The sequence below is a fragment of the Quercus lobata genome, chromosome 6 (assembly GCF_001633185.2).
Source record: "Quercus lobata isolate SW786 chromosome 6, ValleyOak3.0 Primary Assembly, whole genome shotgun sequence".
Taxonomy (NCBI): Eukaryota; Viridiplantae; Streptophyta; class Magnoliopsida; order Fagales; family Fagaceae; genus Quercus; species Quercus lobata.
In genome coordinates this window covers 41,490,114-41,509,097 of record NC_044909.1, presented here as the reverse complement: position 1 = coordinate 41,509,097, position 18,984 = coordinate 41,490,114, and the positions used below count along the sequence as shown (strand labels likewise).

The 18,984-nt window shown below is 33.6% G+C and overlaps 2 protein-coding genes and 1 pseudogene across 2 annotated transcripts in view; all 3 read right to left on the bottom strand.

The window, feature by feature from the left end:
• Nucleotides 1-522: 522 nt before the first annotated feature.
• Nucleotides 523-1,140, bottom strand: LOC115950301 (ethylene-responsive transcription factor ERF071-like). The gene has a single exon (XM_031067521.1). It carries the CDS (start codon nucleotides 1,138-1,140, stop codon nucleotides 523-525), a length of 618 nt encoding a protein of 205 aa, XP_030923381.1.
• Nucleotides 1,141-9,541: 8,401 nt separating this feature from the next.
• The window catches only part of LOC115995078 (pentatricopeptide repeat-containing protein At5g39350-like), a 28,216-nt gene continuing 18,773 nt past the window's right edge, over nucleotides 9,542-18,984 (bottom strand). The window contains exon 3 of the mRNA XM_031119502.1: nucleotides 9,542-9,753. The gene's annotated coding sequence lies outside the window, so the exon portion shown is untranslated. The remainder of the gene's footprint in view (nucleotides 9,754-18,984) is intronic.
• Nucleotides 9,684-15,766, bottom strand: LOC115995080 (annotated as a pseudogene).

Here is an 18,984-nt window from a genome sequence, read left to right as displayed (position 1 = left end):
TTTTGCTACAGTGTTTTCAGTTTTCAGTTTTCAGTTTCAGCAAAATAAGTTCTATCCAAACAGACCCTTTGTTTCGGGTGTACGCTTCCTCCCACTCAATGATGGCTCCAAGATTTTTTTTTAGGGAGATAACAATGTCAGAACTAAGAATAGTCTGGAGAGAAGGCTTATTCATTTATTTTGTTTAACAAATAAGTAATTTTAACAGTAATACTACTGATGCAACACTTTCATAATAAAATATAGGTGGTAAATTTTTTAAGGTATGTAAAAAACTGATGTCAATTGTGAGTTTAGATCAAAACCAATTACAACATACCACTTAAACTTTATTATAAAATTATTGTGAAAGTACCACTAAGATAATTATATTCAAACTTATTTCAACTAGTTTTAAACAAAATTTAGGTTCAGGGTATTCAAATTTTTTATTTAGGAGTCAAAAAAATAAAATTTATATACAATTTTTTTTTTTTTTTTTTGGGCCAAATCAGGGGTTCAAATGAACTCCCTGAACTCCCACTACTGGGTGGGGTCATCGGCATTGTCAGGCCAATCCATCATCCATTGTTCAAGTTTCTCCATGGTAATCCCATCCAAAAGCTCATTCTCTTCGTCACTGCTCTCTGCCACGTCTTTCACAATCCGTGTATCACTCTCTGCTATCATCTCCACATTCACATTTTTATTAACCTCCCGAGCTTGTTCATCATGCTGATCATCTCTTTCAACCTCATGGTCTGACAATGGGAAATTAAGCTTGGCTCTAGGTCCACGGAACTTGATGGCAGCCTTATCGTAAGCCCTGGCAGCCTCCTCTGCGGTCTTGAAGGTGCCAAGCCACACCCGCTTCGCTTCCCTCGGGTTTTGAATCTCAGAAGCCCATTTCCCCGACGGCCTCTGCCTCACTCCCCTGTATCTCTTCTTATTGCCATCCTTCTTCTTCTTCTTCTTCTTCCTAGTGTCGCTCGCCCCACTGGTTGAAGGCAATGATGATGCGGCAGTACAACTACCCTGGAGTGCTTCTAGTATTTGAAGCTGTTGTGGGGTGTGAGTATCAACCCCATCGGTGATCACGTGCTTGAAAGCTGACACCAAAATGTCATGCTCTTCCTCCTTTGTTACTCGAATATGATGCATATTTGCATGAATGTAATTAGTACGATCCTATAAGCGGTTTTTGGACAAATTGAGCTTTGTATAACGAGAATTAATGCAGATTGGAAGTGGGCACGTTGCCTTGTGTTTCAGCATTCGAATGCGGAGGAGGCGGGCACATTATCATATGCTATACTCATACTTTCTTTTTTTCTGGCTTAATCAAAGATGCTAAATCCATACTTAAAGATGTGTTAGGGATGGATTTGGGAAACCATTATGTAGTAAAAATTAAATGGACATAACTCACTTGAAAGCATGCATGAGACCAGGTCAAAACCTTGTAGGAAGTAGATAGAGTTTGTATTCTTTTGTCGGTGTAGTACACTCGTACGTAGTGTCAGTACTTTTGGAACAATGGCCCGGTTGCTTAGCTCCTGCTGGCTGTTGAAAAGGTCCAAAATGTACAAACCAAAAATCATTCATATACTGAGGCTGTTTGGATTCCAGTGAATCCGGCGTCTGCATTTTCAAAGTTTTATGTTTTCCTTTTTCTTTTTTTTTTTCTTTTTTCGTATTTGTTGACTTTGGGAGATAGCATTTACTGTTATGAACAGTATATACACTGTGCATATACTGTTCACGTATTAAAAAAATATTAAAAATAGGTCCCACGGTACTATTTACACATTTAAAAATTATTTTGTTACAGTATTTTCAGTTTTCAGTTTTCAATTTCAGCAAAAATAAGTTCAATCCAAACGGACACACTGTTGCTGATAGTCCCGATCATATCCTCGTCCATAGAGAAAGCAATGGACAAGAGTAACTCCAAGATTCGTCCAACTAGAAGTGACCACCAGGAGAGGATGAGGCCATCCATCCCCAATCATTGATGAAGCGTTACAAAACAATGATGAGCCCTCGTACTGTTGGAGAGATATCTCGCCATTAACACCTTACAGAGGAGTTACTTAAGGCAGCACCAACGACTGGAAGAAAGAAGTAAGCACCTATATATACCTACCCATAAGACTAGACCAAAGGTACAAAAACTCTAGCCTATACACATTGATATTACAACACTTCTTTCTCTCATTCTAGCCATACTGACTTTAGCATCGGAGTTTTTGTGGCAAACACCACACTGGTGACCCATAATTCTCTTTTTCATCATCCATTTTCTCAAGATCAGGTTGGCTGCGGACGACTCCACTCTGAACGATCATTTTGACTGATGATTCGAACATCATTAGCTACATATTGTGTGAACTAAGAAAACGCTTCACCATGTCTTTTTCTCCTACCATTTCATTCCACTCATGTGTATGTACTATGTAGCCTCTTTGCACATTCCATTCCCCACTCTTTCGTGCAAAAGAACTCTATTGTCACCTAGTGACCCTTTGTGTTACTGTTAGCAATATTGAAAAAATAATTAAATTCAATGTTTTTAAATAATTTAATTTTCAGAATAATTGATAATTTTTCATAATATTAAACCGAGTAATCTTGAGTTTGAAAGGTCTCCATTTTGTCTACCATTTAGAAAGATATTGAATAATTCATGCTTTCTATAAAATTTGAGGCTTTTTTTTTTTTTTTTTTTTTTGGTTTTGTTAACGAGACTTTTGTTATTACTGAACAAAAATTAAAATTCGCTACAACTATTAAAATGTCACCAAGCTAACTTTCAACACCTATTAATAATATTCATTCTTAGACTACATGAATATACAAGAACCTACTAAAATATAAAAACGATACTTACACAAGTATTGTTTTGAATCACACATACACACAACTTTAAACTATAAGTTCCGCAACTAAGTTTCATAAACTACAAGTCCTATTTTAACACAATTGCACAAATACAAACTACATAAATATACAGTTTTATTAATATTCTTAGACAAGTAACACAAAAGAACAAATATACAAATCACATGAATACACAACTCAAGAACCTACCAAAACACTGTTATAATAATGCAATCCAACATGATATTTTATGATGTCTCTATTATCATATATAAATAATTATTTAAAATTTATTGTGAAATTATGCAATATTTTTATGATGTAAAATATTGGAGTATTGAAATATGTCTACTTGATTTAGTCGATTATGAATACATTCATTATAGCCCTTGACTTGACCATATCCATCATGAAGTAGCCTATTCTTATAGGTATATTGTTGGACCTTGATAGAAAGGTAGTGCAAGTTAAAATTGCTCAGACCATGAAAGACAATAAGAGCTAATCTTTCGATAGTTGGTGCATAATAATCTCGGCAGTCTTTCCATAATGAGATCATGCACGTTGAGCATTGGCCTTAATAAATTTATCCTGTCATTGCTAGTAACTTGGCTTCCTATAAAAGGTGTTGTCATTATAGTGATTTTGGACATGAACGATAGATGAATCTATGCGTTAGTATGGAGTTACAAAAGTAATGACACATTAATGAACTTCTTAATTAATGAATCTAATTAATAAAGTTATTTATTAATAAATGTAACATATCTGTTACATGAATTGTTATTATAATAGAAATGATTTTATAACTGGTCACGTCCTTTCTGAATATTATAAATATTGTCAAGGTCACACTTGCAAGGGGTGTGATGAGGAGAGAAAAGAAAGCTCTTATTAATCCTGACCAGCTAGGAAGAGCATTCTAATTGCTTGTGAGGTCCTTGAATAATATAATTTAACATGTAAATTTCTCACATCTTTTTTTTTTTTTTATTACACATGAACATGATATAATTGTTAATTGATAGATATATTATATTTGTTTCTCTTGAATTACTCCCTAAGTAAAATTCCAACAGTCATAAGCATGTAGGCTCTGCTAATATTTATGATAACTTGTCTTTATGGCTAAATTTTTTTTCTTCCCTATACATGTGATATTGTTATATGTTAAGTATACAATAAATTTTTATTAATAAATGGTTGTAATAGATGCAGCATAACGCCATTTAGTTAATTTTAAGTTTTGTAGTGGGAGTTAGTTTTCTTCAAGTCTAGTCTTAAAAGTTAATACACCCATAATTCTTTCATTATTCTAAACTCAAACATGATGACAGTGACACCCCTTCAGTTAATCACATGGATGAGATAGGATTTTGAAAGATTATATGTGTGTGTGTGTGTGTGTCAACGCCCCCTACAGATAGACACAGACTCTAATTTAATATGATAAATATTAATTGATTAAATTCTTCCTTACACCCCTACAAATACGGGATGAATTTAATTGGTTGAAATATTTGTCATTAAATATAAATTCTTTTATGCTATCAAAAAATATTAATAGCCAAAAAAATTGGATTTTAATACAAATATTATATGTGTTGCGTTTTACTGAGAGATGGCAAACTCCTTTGGTTCTCTGAAAATGGTAGATATCATGAAAAATTGTACACTTTCTGGACCCAATTATGTAGGGTGGAAACGTAGAGTTCATTTGTACGTGAGGTTTTATGATTATAGAGCATCCACCTAAGCCCAATGAGGAATCTGTTGAGTCTGATAAAATCTCCTATATTAAATGGATTGAGGCAGATAACAAAATGAAAATTTTCATGCTAGGATGTATGATTGATTAATTGATGGTTAGCTATATGAATTACCCTAGTGCTATATCCATAATTGATAGCCTGGAAGTGAAGTTTGGAAAGAAGTATAGTGCTCAGGAAAAATTCATTACATCTAAATTATCAAAATGAGAAGATGCTCGTCAACATATGATTAATATGATTGCCTTAACTAATGAATTAGCCCTTCAAGAAAGACCAATAGATGATAAAACAAAAATTCCTACACTTGATGACCTCTTATCTAAGGTCATGACTCAAGTGGATGCCAAATTGAGAGTTAACAAATTTTTAGTTAACATTGTTGAACAAAAGGATCTTGTTGCTAAAGGAAGCAAAAGGTTTAAGAAGAAAAGAAAATTCAAAAGTCATAGAAGTGATTGAAAAAGTAACAAGAGGGCCTATGTTAAGCCTAACAAAATGAATTTTTGAGCTGAACTTGAAAAGAAAACTTACAAAAAGAATCAAGTTAAGGCTTAATGAGTCTAAAACGGATTGAAGGAGGATTGAAATTGATTGAGTCGACCAAATTGGACTGAATAGAAATTGTTTAATTTTTAAGGTGAACAAATTATCTTCATAAAATTTTAGAAAAAAAATTTATACATTCTAATGTTAAGTGCTTCTAACGCTGCTACAAGGTAAGTCATTGGCATTGTCAGGCTAATACAACATCCACTGTTCAGGTTCCTCTATTGTAATATCATCCAAAAACTCATTCCCTCTTAGCCACATCCACTGTGCTTCCCTCAAGTCTCTAATCTCAGATGCCCATTTCCCCCATGACCTCTACCTCACTCCCATGTATCTCATCTCATTGTCATTTTTCTTCTTCCTACTAGTGGTGTTGATGTTGGTCCCACCCAGTGGTGGCTCTAGAAATTTTTTTGAGAGTGATCATTAAGAAACTTATATTAGACAAAATCTAATAAAAAAAGAACTTCATATATTAACGAAAAAAAAAAAAAAAAAAAAACACACACACACACACACACACATGCAAACACATAAAGTTTTACAATTTCTTTCTACGAATTTTCTTATTTTGAAATTGTTATATGATAGTCTCATTATCAATGTTGCAAGCTACATATCTTTTAAAATTTTAGTTAAATAAAATTTTTCTTAGACTTTTTTTTTTTTTTTTTTTTTTTTATGTAAGGACCTGATATAGTAATATATTGTTAAGGGGACTAAAGTTTAAGGGCAAAGTTTAGCTACAAACTAAGTTGTAGCAAAAGGCTACAATTCTCACTAAACAAATTAATATTACTATATATTTTGCAAATCTAACCGTTGAATTATATGCTCTCTATGTTCTTAAAACACATGTCAAGTTTCATGTCAATCGAATGTTATTTACTATTCGATCCATAAACTTATTTTTTATGTATAATTTTAGATTACAAAAACTCAAAATTTAAACATTTGATTGATGACATTACTATTGATTTTTATCTTCTTGAAATTTTACAAGTGTGAAAGATATAAAAAGAAAATGTAATTAAATGGTGGATTTGTTAAAATTCACACCAAATAATATATATATATATATATATATTGAATGGAGTTATAACCCTAACTTACAACAAAATTTGTTGCCAAATTTTGTCCAAAATTTAGTTATGTTGGACAAAAAAAAATTTAAGGTTGCCACAAAATTTTTTTAAGTGTAAAAAAAATCATAAATTTTTAAAATTTATACATAATAGTAATAATTTTTTCCGGGCCCTGTGACCACCCTAAGGCCTGGACTCTATGTAGGGCCGCCAATGGTTCCACCAATTGAAGGCAATGATGACGTGGCAGTACTACTAACCCGGTCAACTTTATGTTGTTGAAGCTGTTATGTGGGTGAGACCTTCAGTGCCATCCCTTGTTATTCGAGAATAATGACGCATATTATTCACGTGAATATTTCCTATACGCAGTTTTTGGACAAAATGATAACTCTCCTTTTGCTAGAATTTAATAATGACTAATAAGAAAAATTTTAGAGACACAGTTCTGTATCATAAGTCGCAATCAAACATACAAATTGAGTGTGAAATTAATCGTTTCATTGTAGGCGTGACAAAAATCTTTGTTTTTTACTGTCAGAATGTCAGGCAGCTACATGGAGCTAGATAGTAAAAGAGAAGGACATGGCGATGGGATCTAAAAAAAAGGAATTGCACTATTGCATTTACGGCAAGTGTGAAATCTACTTTTACGTGAGAGGAAAGATTTATGTTTCGAAAACATAATTGGTTAGGCCTTTTAAGAGCCGGCAAAGAATTTTAGAAGCTCCAAATGATACATATTGCTTTTTCTTTTCTATTTTTAGACGTAGATTTTCTTCTTCTATACGGTCATACAGTCAAGCCGCATTTTTTTTATAAAAAAAAAAAAAAAAAGCACACGCATTTACTTGGTCACCACACAAGACATTGTTTGTGATGTTAAAGAGAAATAGGTATGAAACCGTTATAAGAAAGAGTCCCATTAAAAAAAGAAGGAAAAAAAAAAAAAAAAAAGTCTACAATGCTCACATGTACAGTGAAAAAAAAATGTTCCACATTGCATCCTTTTAAAAGTATCTTTAACAGTTTTTTAAATTTTAGAACTATTTAAAGAGTATACAGTTTATACTGTTTAAAGAGTAAATAGTTACTTTTACCTTTTACCTATCTATTTTTTCGATTACATATTTCAACAGAACTCTCTATCCTTTCTTTATCTCATTTAAATATTATTTTTTCATTCTTTCTTTCATCTTTCTTTATTCTTTTATAATCTTTTTATAATCTAAATTTTATATATATATATATATATATTTAAATCTCCCAATAGTAAAAATTTTAAAATTTTGGATGTTATTTATTTTTTATTTTTTATGGATTTCATGAAGCACTTACAAAACAATATAGTAAGTTAGTTTTTATTAATTTGAAATTTATCAAATTTATGTTGTGCAAATCTTTTAAAAATTCTATGTATTTTGAAATTTATCAAACTTAGTCTTGAAATTAGCTCATTAACTTTTTTTCTAAAAAATTCATTAACTTTACCCCCTTTTTGGGATTGTTATTATTATTATTATTTTAGTGAATTTGATTTATTATTATTCTTAGCTCATTTTTTAATTCCTTTCAAATTTAATTAACCCCATTTTTCCACCACACAAACAACCCACTTTTCCACCTACACAGTACTTGTTAATTTCTCACCACACATTTCTTGCACTATTTTGTAACCCCACAGACCAATGACCACCACAGACCAAAGTTTATTATATGAAAATTTGAGAGAGAGAGAGAGTCCTCCACCGCCGCTTGTCCTCTTCCACTGCCAGCAACATGCAGCCTAGATGGGTCTCTCTCTTTTCTCCTTTTTCTTTTTTTACTTTGGGTAAATTGCAAATTACACTCCTAAAGTTTGGGGGTGATTGGATTTTACACCCTAAAGTTTTAGAATTTGGATTTTTCTCCCTGAGATTTGGTGATGTTTAGATTTTACACCTTGACGTTTCAAAATTTGGATTTTACTCTCTAAAGTTTTGGGGTATTTGGGTTTTACACCCTAAAGTTTCAAAATTTTGGGGTGTAAAATCCAAAAAACCTTAAACTTTAGGGAGCCGAATCTAAATTCTGAAACGTCAGAATGTAAAATCTAAACATCCTAAACTTCAGGGTGTTAAATCCAAATTCTGAAATTTCAAGGCGTAAAATCCAATCACTCCCAAACTTAAGAAGTGTAATTTGCAATTTACTCTTTTACTTTTATTGTTTTGATTTCATTTGGTTTATGAGAATTTTTTTTTTTTTTTTTTTTGTTGTGTGTTTGGATGTGTTTTGCATTTTGTAGGCGTTGAGATAAAGAAGAGAGAAAGAGAGTGAGGAAGAAAGAGAAATGGAGGAAAGATGAAAAAACCATTTTTTATTCAACATGGTGATTATTTTATGAGAGAATAATATTTAGAGTTGTTACAATAATTGCTACAGTGCTCTCTTCTTCAAGAGAGCTATTGTAGCAACTTTAAAAAAAAAAAAAAAAAAAAAATTAGAGTTAAAGAGGCTGTTGGAAGATGTTTTTTTGTGTTTGCTCTCCAAAATTGGCATCAAAGAGCTCATTGGCGATGCTCTTAAAGCCTATTAAAATTCAGTTATTTATGCATTAAAAAATAATTTTCATAGATTATGATCTAAGGTATAAAAAGACAAATTACATTGACCAGATTAAATTAGTACATTATCAAATTCAATTTCAAAGCCTTCATCTTCATCTTTTGCCTCCAAAAGATCAATTGCTGAACTTGAACATAGAAAGTGTAGGAATTTATTTTTTTATTTTTATTTTTTGCAAAAATAAGAACCACAACTATTTTTTGGAGACTATGAAATTGAAAATGATCTATGCGACCCCAATACTAAAAGCAAACTCAAATGCAATAGTAGAAAAATGAATAACCAACACATATCGTGCTTGTTGTGCAAGGATTTATTATATGATTGAATTCACCCTTTACTCTGTCTAAATATTAAAATTTTTCTACGCCCTTGCTTGAGGACCCAATTGTGTAATGCCTATACAATCTATCTATAACACCCAACACCTTGGCTAACATATCATTTGCCTGTTCCTTATCATACCACACTGCCTAAACAAAAACTTTACACACTTCACTTTATCAAGGATCAAGTACAATTCCTATCCAAAAAAAAAACAAAAAGGATCAAGTACAACAACCACAAACAACATTAAATTAATTTTATTGATACTTTCCCAATACTAGTCAAATTTCCTCTTCATACTCTCAACCATGTCCTCACCACCATTGCCACACATATCATTTATGTTGTTTTAAATCTACACAAATTTATTAAATTATATATATTAAAAGTGACAAACAAAGAACCTAAAAACCGTAAGCTCAATTATTAGATTTTTTTAGAATTCACCCGCAGTTGTGGGGTGGATGAAACTAAACCCGGAGGAGTGTTTGTAGTTGGCTCACTATTGCTGGGCTCGTTTGGAGTAGTTGGGTTATATCAAGAAGAATCCACATCTATCTACAAAACAATAAATCACACAAATTAGAAATCACATTCACACACTTCACACAAATTAATATGTTGGAATGCAAGTAAATTGCATACACTTCACAGTTCACACAATAACAAAAGTTGAAGAAAACCTATCATTTGAGAGTATAAGTTATAACAACAGAAGTAGTTTGAAAAAGGCACCATTCTGTACAAAAGCATGAAGAATTAAAATATATTCTACGAATAAAGTATTTTTAATAAATTAAAAAACATGGGGTACCAAATTGAACAATTTTTTAAATGAGTAAGAGATATTTTATAATTTTTATTAACAATGATAGTACAATAAAATAATCTTCCCTTAAACCTAATAATGTCAAAAGGCAAGCTGCAGACTATGAGAAAAGCACAACAAATAACCAAAAATAGTTCCCTTTCCACCAAAGTTAAACTTTTAAACCCAAGACAAAAGTTCAACCAGGTCTAAACAAAATGACCATTTGCCTAATAAATAAGTCATCTTGAACTATGAAATTACCCAACTCACAACTAAGGAAAAATAGTGTCAAACTAAAAATATCATTAGCATAAAATAACCAAGTTAGAAAATGTGTGATGTGAGGGAGGAAGACATAGCTGTGGAGCCAACAAACAAAGAAAGGGAGGATGCATATAAGAAGTTTCTTTTTTAATTATTTTCGGTTGACTGGTTATAGGGGTTCTGTTAGGACAGCAGAGCAGGTCAAGTTGGTAACTACAACAACAGGGGAAAACCATGAAAACCAACGTACCCTTGGAAACCACACAAGACACAACCTAGTTCCTACTCTGTCCTTGAAACTAGAGAATTCCCAAGATTTTCTGAACCAACTGCTTGGGTTTACAAAGCCTATCAGTACTCCAAGTACAACAAGATACTAGCTAACGAGCAATTACTAATGACTCCCTTCCACATGGATGGTGAAGCTTTGGTTTGGTTCCCTGTTCACTCATAGTCAGCATTGCAAAGAAGTTAATCTTATCTTTTGTGGTCAGATATTGGAACTCCTAAAACAACTTCTTATATAATTTTGATGCATTAATCATGTCTAGTTACTAATATCCACAAGAACAAACAAATTTTTAACTATAGCAATGTACATATTGATTAATAATGTAACACATCCTCTTAATCAATGCTTAACCCAACAAATAGACAACACCATAATTACCACTTACCAGCAATAAGTATAGTATCAAAATTGCAAAAACAACAATAAATTACTAATTTAGCATAAAAACCACATCCTTCAACCCAAAAATAAACCCCCCCCCCCCCCAAAAAAAAAAAAAGAATAGGCTTGCTTCAGACTTCTGAGGTTCAAATATACCCAACACAAATGAGCTAATACACTAAATCATCAACATAAAGATTTATAAAATAAAAATAAAATAAAAAAAACCACACAGACACACACAAACATTATCATAACAGAAAAACCTAAGCTATGAAATACCAATCACCAAATTTAGAGATAGATTTTAACTTAGATAAAACATCTTTGATACCATGTCAGAAAATATGTGATATAGTTTTAAAACCATTACAAAGCACATGAGAAAATATGAAAATTAATAAGGCATAGAGATTAAGAATGAGAGAAAGAGAGATAGAACACTGGGAATGTGGTTCAGCCTTAAAACATCTATATTCATAGTGGAAAGTTCTTGATAGCCATATCTTTACTTTTAAACTCTGTATCACAACAAACCCATCAAAGGGTATTTATAGCAGGCTAAATCCTAAAATTACATGACTTGGACAACAAGTAGGACTAGGATTACTAAGCTCGCACTCCAAAAATTATTAGAATTAGTGAATCACTTTACTTGTACTCCAAGCAGGATTAGATACAATGAAATTGGACTAAATTTATATAAAACACTTCGGCCTTGATATCTCTAACAATGGAAAATATCAAGATATATCACTAAAAGTTGTGAACCAATGATAGATTATTAGATTCACCTGACATAAAAAATAAATAAATAAACCCTAACTTAGAAGTTTATCGAGAGAGAGAGAGAGAGAGAGAGAGAGAGGGTAATTCCCTTTCAAGCTAGCAATAGATTAATTGTTGCCACCACCTCTAATTGTCAGTTTAATCGGTTTGATTGGTATAATGAATACCCTTAGAAATTATGGTGGTGTTATTAAAGCCTACACAGTACTAAAGACCCAAACTTATTTATTAAACACTACAAGAGAACTCATATTAACAATGGTTATTATATGGTAAAAATAAAAACAAAGTGGGAAAATGGAAGAAAGCAAGCAGGCACAAATCATTCCTAGCAAGGAAATTCAATGATTTGCAACAATAATTGCCACATCTGAACAAACTTACCCATAACAACTATTGCTACAGCAGATGAGATGACAAGGACATGTTATGAAACATCCCCTGTCCAAGTCCAGACGCTTGCTTGTAATGAGACGTTCCCAAAGCCTTTTAGAACAACGACATTGCTGCTGAGTTGGCTGAATGTCCATCATTTCAAAATGCACATCCTTAGAAATGTCAAACTATAAAACCATGGCTGCTTTGGTTTGTTAGCAATAGCATAATTTGACTCCTGCCCTACTTTGAGACCACAAACTCTACGCGAACAAAGACATCACTTCATTTTTTCTTTTCCTTCAGTCACTCCAGTCCATTATCATATATGTAGATTTTTTGCTATTTTCATTCTCCTGTGTCTCGCAAAGCAATTCAACTGCCAAATAGTGAGACTCGTATGGCTGGTATGTTATACTTAAGCCCACACTCCATGGTATTGACCACTTTCTGGGCCGGCAAGAACTCATCTAGTGAGCCTTCACACCATGACACTGATACAAGTGTTTCCATTTGAGGAACCAACAGTAAATAGGGATCAAGAGAATCACACATATCTGGGTTCTCTGACCAGATACCCAACTTAATTGGTATTGGAGACCCAATTTGGGATTTAGCTGACCATCAAAACATTATAGATATGGCGTCTCCCTTTGTACTGAACCTGTTGCTAGCAGCATTGGACCACTAGAGCTACAAGATTTCTTGGGGCTTCTGTATCATATCACTTCGTGATATTGTGCATGAATCTTTCCAGCTTAATCAACCCACAACATAATTCAGGACAATGCCTCATCTTGGAAGTCCATTTCCCACAATTAGACTAAATCCATGCAGTTTTCTCAACTTTCTTCGTTCCATATCAGACCTCACACTTTTGGCATCTGTCCACCTTCCAACTGCTGCATAGATATTGTAAATTATCACATATGATCTGGAATTTTCTGGGTCCGTTTCTAAGAGCATCCCACCAATTTTCTCTCCAAGTTCAACATTACCATGGATTCTGCAAGCACCCAACAAAGACTCAAGCAGGCTTACAGAAGGTTTACAAGGCAGTCCTCTAACAATTTCATACGCTTCATTCAAGTGACCTGTTCTCCCAAGAAGGTCAACCATGCAAGAATAGTGCTCCATTTTTGGTGCTATTCCGTATTCTAGCATAGAGTTGAATGCCAAGCAGCCTCGCTCAACTAAGCCAGAATGGCTGCAAGCTGATAAAATATTCAAATAAATAACATCATCAGGTCTCATCCCTGAAAGTTCCATCTGGGACAAAAGGTCTAGGGCAGCTTCACCATCCCCATGCAACCCATACCCATTTATCATTACACTCCAAGATATAGCATCCTTTTCAACCAATCCATCAAACAGTTTCTCTGCTTTTAAAATGTAGCCACATCTTGCATACAAATCTATTAATGCATTACAGATGACCACATATGTGTCAAAGCCCATGCGTATTAGGTAAGCCAGTACAGAATGAGCAAGATTGACGCTATTTATTTGAACACAAGCCGACATTAAACTCAGAACTGTAATTTTGTCCGGCTGCAGTCCCAGTTGAAGCAAATCACAGAAGAATGCAACTGCTTTTATGGCATTTTTTGTTTGAACATGTACAGACATAATAGCATTCCACAAAGAAATATCCCCCTTTTTCCCCATTTGGAATACCAATAGACATAAATTTATATTTTCAAATCTGGCATACATGAATATAAGAGATGAAACAAGAGGGATTTCTTTTACAACTCCTCTTCTAACCGCAAAAGCATGTATAGACTTACCCTGCAACTGTGTGCAGCATAGAGGTAATATATTTAGCAAGGTTACGAAATTTGGCCTCTGATCTTCTCTTATCATATGACTAAATAAGACCAAAACCTCATTCTGTAAGTTGTGATATCGGCAGCCAGTAATTAGAGCATTCCAAGACACGACATTTCTTTGAGGCGTGACTTCAAAAAGTGACCTCCCAGCTTCAAGATCTCTGCAGTAGCAATACATGCTAATGAGGGCATTTAGTAAAGAAACATCAGAGGCAATCCCAGTTTTTATAGCAAAACCATGAATAGCCATTCCTTGCAACAAATCTTTTCTCTCGCTAAAAACAGGAAGAATACTTATCAGGGTAACCAAATCCAACTCCATGCCATCTTTATGCATCTGGTGAAGAAGAGCAGTGGCCTTCTCTACATCACCATTGTGTACATATCCAGATATCAAAGTATTCCATGATACAGCATTTCTTAGAGCCATCATGTTAAATAACTGAACAGAAGAGGAGAGCTGATGACAATCAGAATAAAAGGCCAATAGTGCGTTTGTCACCTTAAGGTCTGGGGCAAGTTGCTTTCTAACACTAAACGCATGGGCAGACTTGCCCAGCAAAACAGCCTGTAGCTTGGAGCTGGCAGAGAAACACTAACAATGGAGACTGCATCTGGATTGCATCTAGCAAACTGCATTTCACGAAATGTGGCCAAACTTGCATACCATTGCATTATGCACGTACCCAGAAACCATAGAATTCCATGACAGGAGATTTCTATTGGACATCTGATCAAAAAGTATGTACGCTGAATTGACATCTCCAAGCTTTGAATACATAGACAAGTGCTGTTAAAATGGGAAGTTGATACCTTGACCCATGCTTTATAACACATGCATGAAGGGATTCACCAAACCAAAGGCTATTGGAGTTCTCACATGATGGGATGATGGACACAAAAGTGACCAAATTAGGCTGAAAGCCAGCACGGATCATTTGCCAGAACATCTCAAAGGCTTCAAAATTGTTTTGCCTCTGTGTATATGAAGATATCATAGCATTCCAAATAGTAACATTCTTTTCCAGAATAAAATCAAACAAACTTCTAGCAGCCGATAAATCCATGTCAATAGCATACATTGAAATTAAAGCAGGCACCAAAAAATTATTTGAAAAATATCCAGATTTGACAGCAAATCCATGAAGACATTTACCAATATTTAAACATCCCAAACGAGAGCAGACAGGAATTACACTGGCAAAAGTGCTGACATTGGGCTTCAAACCCATCACAAGAATCTGACTGAAAACCTCCAAGGCTACCTGATCAAACTCATTTGAAGAATCACCAGCGATCAATGCATTCAACCAAGTCTGGTTGTGGAATTCTATCAATTAGCTTACATGGGTTCCCCATAGAACCAGACTTCGCATATAAATCAATCAAAGCAGTCTGTATAACTAAATTTTGCTCAAACCCAGTTCTCAAAACAACACAATGAACCTCCTTTCCTGTCCATAATGCATTCAGAGCCGAACACGCCTTGATGACAAATGGAAAAGTGTAATCATCAGAAGGGCAACCTGAAACCCAACAACTGAGATAGAGAAATAAGACTTCTTTATATAGACAATTATTGCATAGACACCTGATAATCAAATTCTGCAAGACCAAGCTCGGCTTTTCAATTCGTCGGAATAAAGAGAGAGTTAAATCTGGAGCGCCCAGATGAAAGCAAGAACTAAGGAATTCTCCTATGATAAACTCGTGCTGAACTGGAACCTTCATATTTAGAACTGACATCATAGACTTCAAGTCTTCTACGTTTCGGCAAAGCCTTATCAGACGAAGACATTCGGTTCCTATGGGATTGCTTGCATTTGCATAATGTAAAGGAAAGTTGTTGACGGATCGTTTAGCTCTTAAACGAGAGTTTTGGGGGAGATAAAAGGGTGGCAAAGAATCTGAAAAAGGGAGACGATAGATTTGGAAGAGAGAGTACAGAAAGAAAACCCTACGAAATAAGGGTCAAAACCAAGTTCACCTTTGCTGTCAACCATGGCATATGTTTTCTGGGTTTCCCGCCATTTACTGTCCTTACCAACTGATACCTAAACATTTGTAATTTGCACGAGAAAGTCTAGTGCCACAGAAAAATACACAACTTATGCAACAACTCGCCACATGATGAGTTGTGGTTGGTGAAAGGGTGATGTGGGGACATCCTTCCACCAACCACAACTCGCCATGTGACGAGTTGTGGTATAAGTTGTGCATTGTAGTTGTGGCACTAGACTTTCTCAATTTGCACTCACGGAATGGAAGAGTGGCCGCCAAAGTAACAATGTGAACTGTGGATTGTGGAGTGTGTGAGTTAGTTTTATTTTATTTTATTTTATTTTTTTTTTGTGGGGGGTCCATCTAGAGGCCCATTGTAGTTCCTGGTTATATAGGGTGAGCTAAAATCTCTCCATTTCTTCTTTGAATCCTTCTCTCTTGGGAAACGTTGTATTCCATTTCCATCAATATATTTTTAGGTAACACTCCTATCTCTTTTTATATATCAAGAGGGATTTTACAAATGGAACACTGACTTTTTTCTATGGATTGAACACTGACAATTGGTCCATGCTTCCAAGTTCCAAGTTGGCTCTTTATCAAATAGAAAGTAAAAAAAAAAAAAAAAAAACCAAGCATGACCTTCCTTTGTCCATTATATAAGCACCTATCTAGGGGTTTTGTTTTGGGTATTTGGGTTTAACTTGTTTTGAGGTAATTGGGACTTAGAAATCTAGCGTGAAATTAGATTCGTGTACATAACTTGTTATGTAAAATTTTTCGGGAAAAATGGGAAAATGGGTTTTTGCCCTTATTTTTTTTAATATTTAGCACAGTATTTTTGTTTTAAAACTATTTAGTAGAATATCCCTATTTTTAAAACTCGGTTTTAACAAAGTCGAGTTCTGTATAAAACTCAATATTCTCAAAATTGAGTTATATGTAATGTCGAGTTTCACTTAAATTTTTTTTTAAAAATTAAGTGGCAAAATATGTATAGAACTCAACATTGCTAATGTCGAGTTCCACCTATAACTTTATTTTTTTAAAATCGAGTTTCAAAACAAAGACACGGTGCTTAATAGTTTCAAAAAATGGACATTATGCTAGATATTTTTAAAAATAAGGGCAAAAGCCCATTTTTCCCGAATTTTACTTTAAAAAGGTAGGGACAACTGTTTTTGTTTGTTTTTTCTTAGTTACTTACATGCGATTTAGTAGAGGTTGTGTAATTGAATTAATTATTTATTGAATGGACATGAATCGGGACAAGGAGTAAAATAACGTTGACAAAATTTGTATCCTGAATTAAATATTTTTGTGTTGTATATGCATGTAAGGTATCTATTACAATTTCTTATCAAGATTGTTAGATTCATTTACTTTGTGCGGTTATAAAAGATAGCATAGGTGAAAGTTACAAAGGTTAATGGACATTCCATAGGAAAAGGATATGGGAGTTGAAGAAGGCATTTAATTCCGAATAAGAACCAAGCCAACCAATTTAAGAGGTTACCATCACTCCAAAGAGTACTGTAGGATGAACATAGACAAGAATTCACCAAGACAACAAAAGACTTGGAATCGAGAGAGTCTAAGCCATCATGACACAACACAGGATTTAAATCAACCATTACTTAGCTAACTTGTCAAATATTGATAAGGCCTCTATGCAAAAAGGGGGAATTTAAAAAAGGGAAAATTTTTTCCAAAACCCCCCATTTGATTTCTCCATAAAACAAAAACAAAACAAAAAAACAAAAAACCCTAAAATTTTGGACATAACACTAAATCCCATATGTCTTGTTTTATGTGTAGATTGTTAATTCTGTTGCACTTAACTCTATTAAGGTTATGGAGTGTAAAACAAGACAAAAACCCCTTACATTTTTTTTTTTTTTTTTTGGTGACAATTTGGACCTACATTTTCACATAAAACAATATCACATAGGTGTTTGTGTTTTGCTCAAAAACCTTAAGAGGCTCCATATTTTAGGAAAAACCCACATGCAGTTTTATGAGTGTGTACGTGTGTGTGTGTGTGTGTGTGTGTATATATAGAGAGAGAGAGAGACCATGCAAATGCTGGAGTTTTCCCGAACTTCAACCAATATCTGAGCTTTTGGTTGTCTTTGGCTATCACAAAGACTACGCCAGTGTCAACTTTGCATCAAACAAGTGAGGATTGAGACCATACCCAAAACCAATCGCTCTAGTGAAACATATATCACTTTGCTTGCTCCATTTTTATGGATTTCATGGGTATTAAATCAAATTTATAAAAAATAAAATAAAAACAAAAAACAATACAATGCATGATCTTGAAGGTTCTCTTGAACTCTCAAATTATAATGCATAAGTACTAAACCAATTACCATATCCTGTCTTTAATTAATAAAATAATAGTATACACGGCTACAATAACCGTGTATATATGCATGATGGCTACTATAGCAAATGTGTAAATATACAATGTTTTAGAGGGACTGATGTTAGAAGTTTTGTGGCTTAATTGTGTAAAATTTATCTCTTTTTCTATTATACAAGAGTTGGTGTGGATGCTCTTACGGGAGAAAGTATACTTTGTTTCGGGTGTATGCTTCCTCCCACTCAATGATGGCTCCAAGATTTTTTTTTTAGGGAGATAATAGTGTCAGAACTAAGAATAGTCCGGAGAGAAGGCTTATTTATTTATTTTGTTTAACAAATAAGTAATTTTAACAGTAATACTACTAATGCAACACTTTCATAATAAAATATAGATGGTAAATTTTTAAAGGTATATAAAAAACTGATGTCAATTGTGAGTTTAGATCAAAACCAATTACAACATACCACTTAAACTTTATTGTAAAATTATTGTGAAAGTACCACTAAGACAATTATATTCAAACTTATTTCAACTAGTTTTAAACAAAATTTAGGTTCAAGGTATTCAAATTTTTAATTTAGGAGTCAAAAAAATAAAATTTATATACAAATTTTTTTTTTTTTTTTTTTTTTTGGGGCCAAATCAGGGGTTCAAATGAACTCCCTGAAC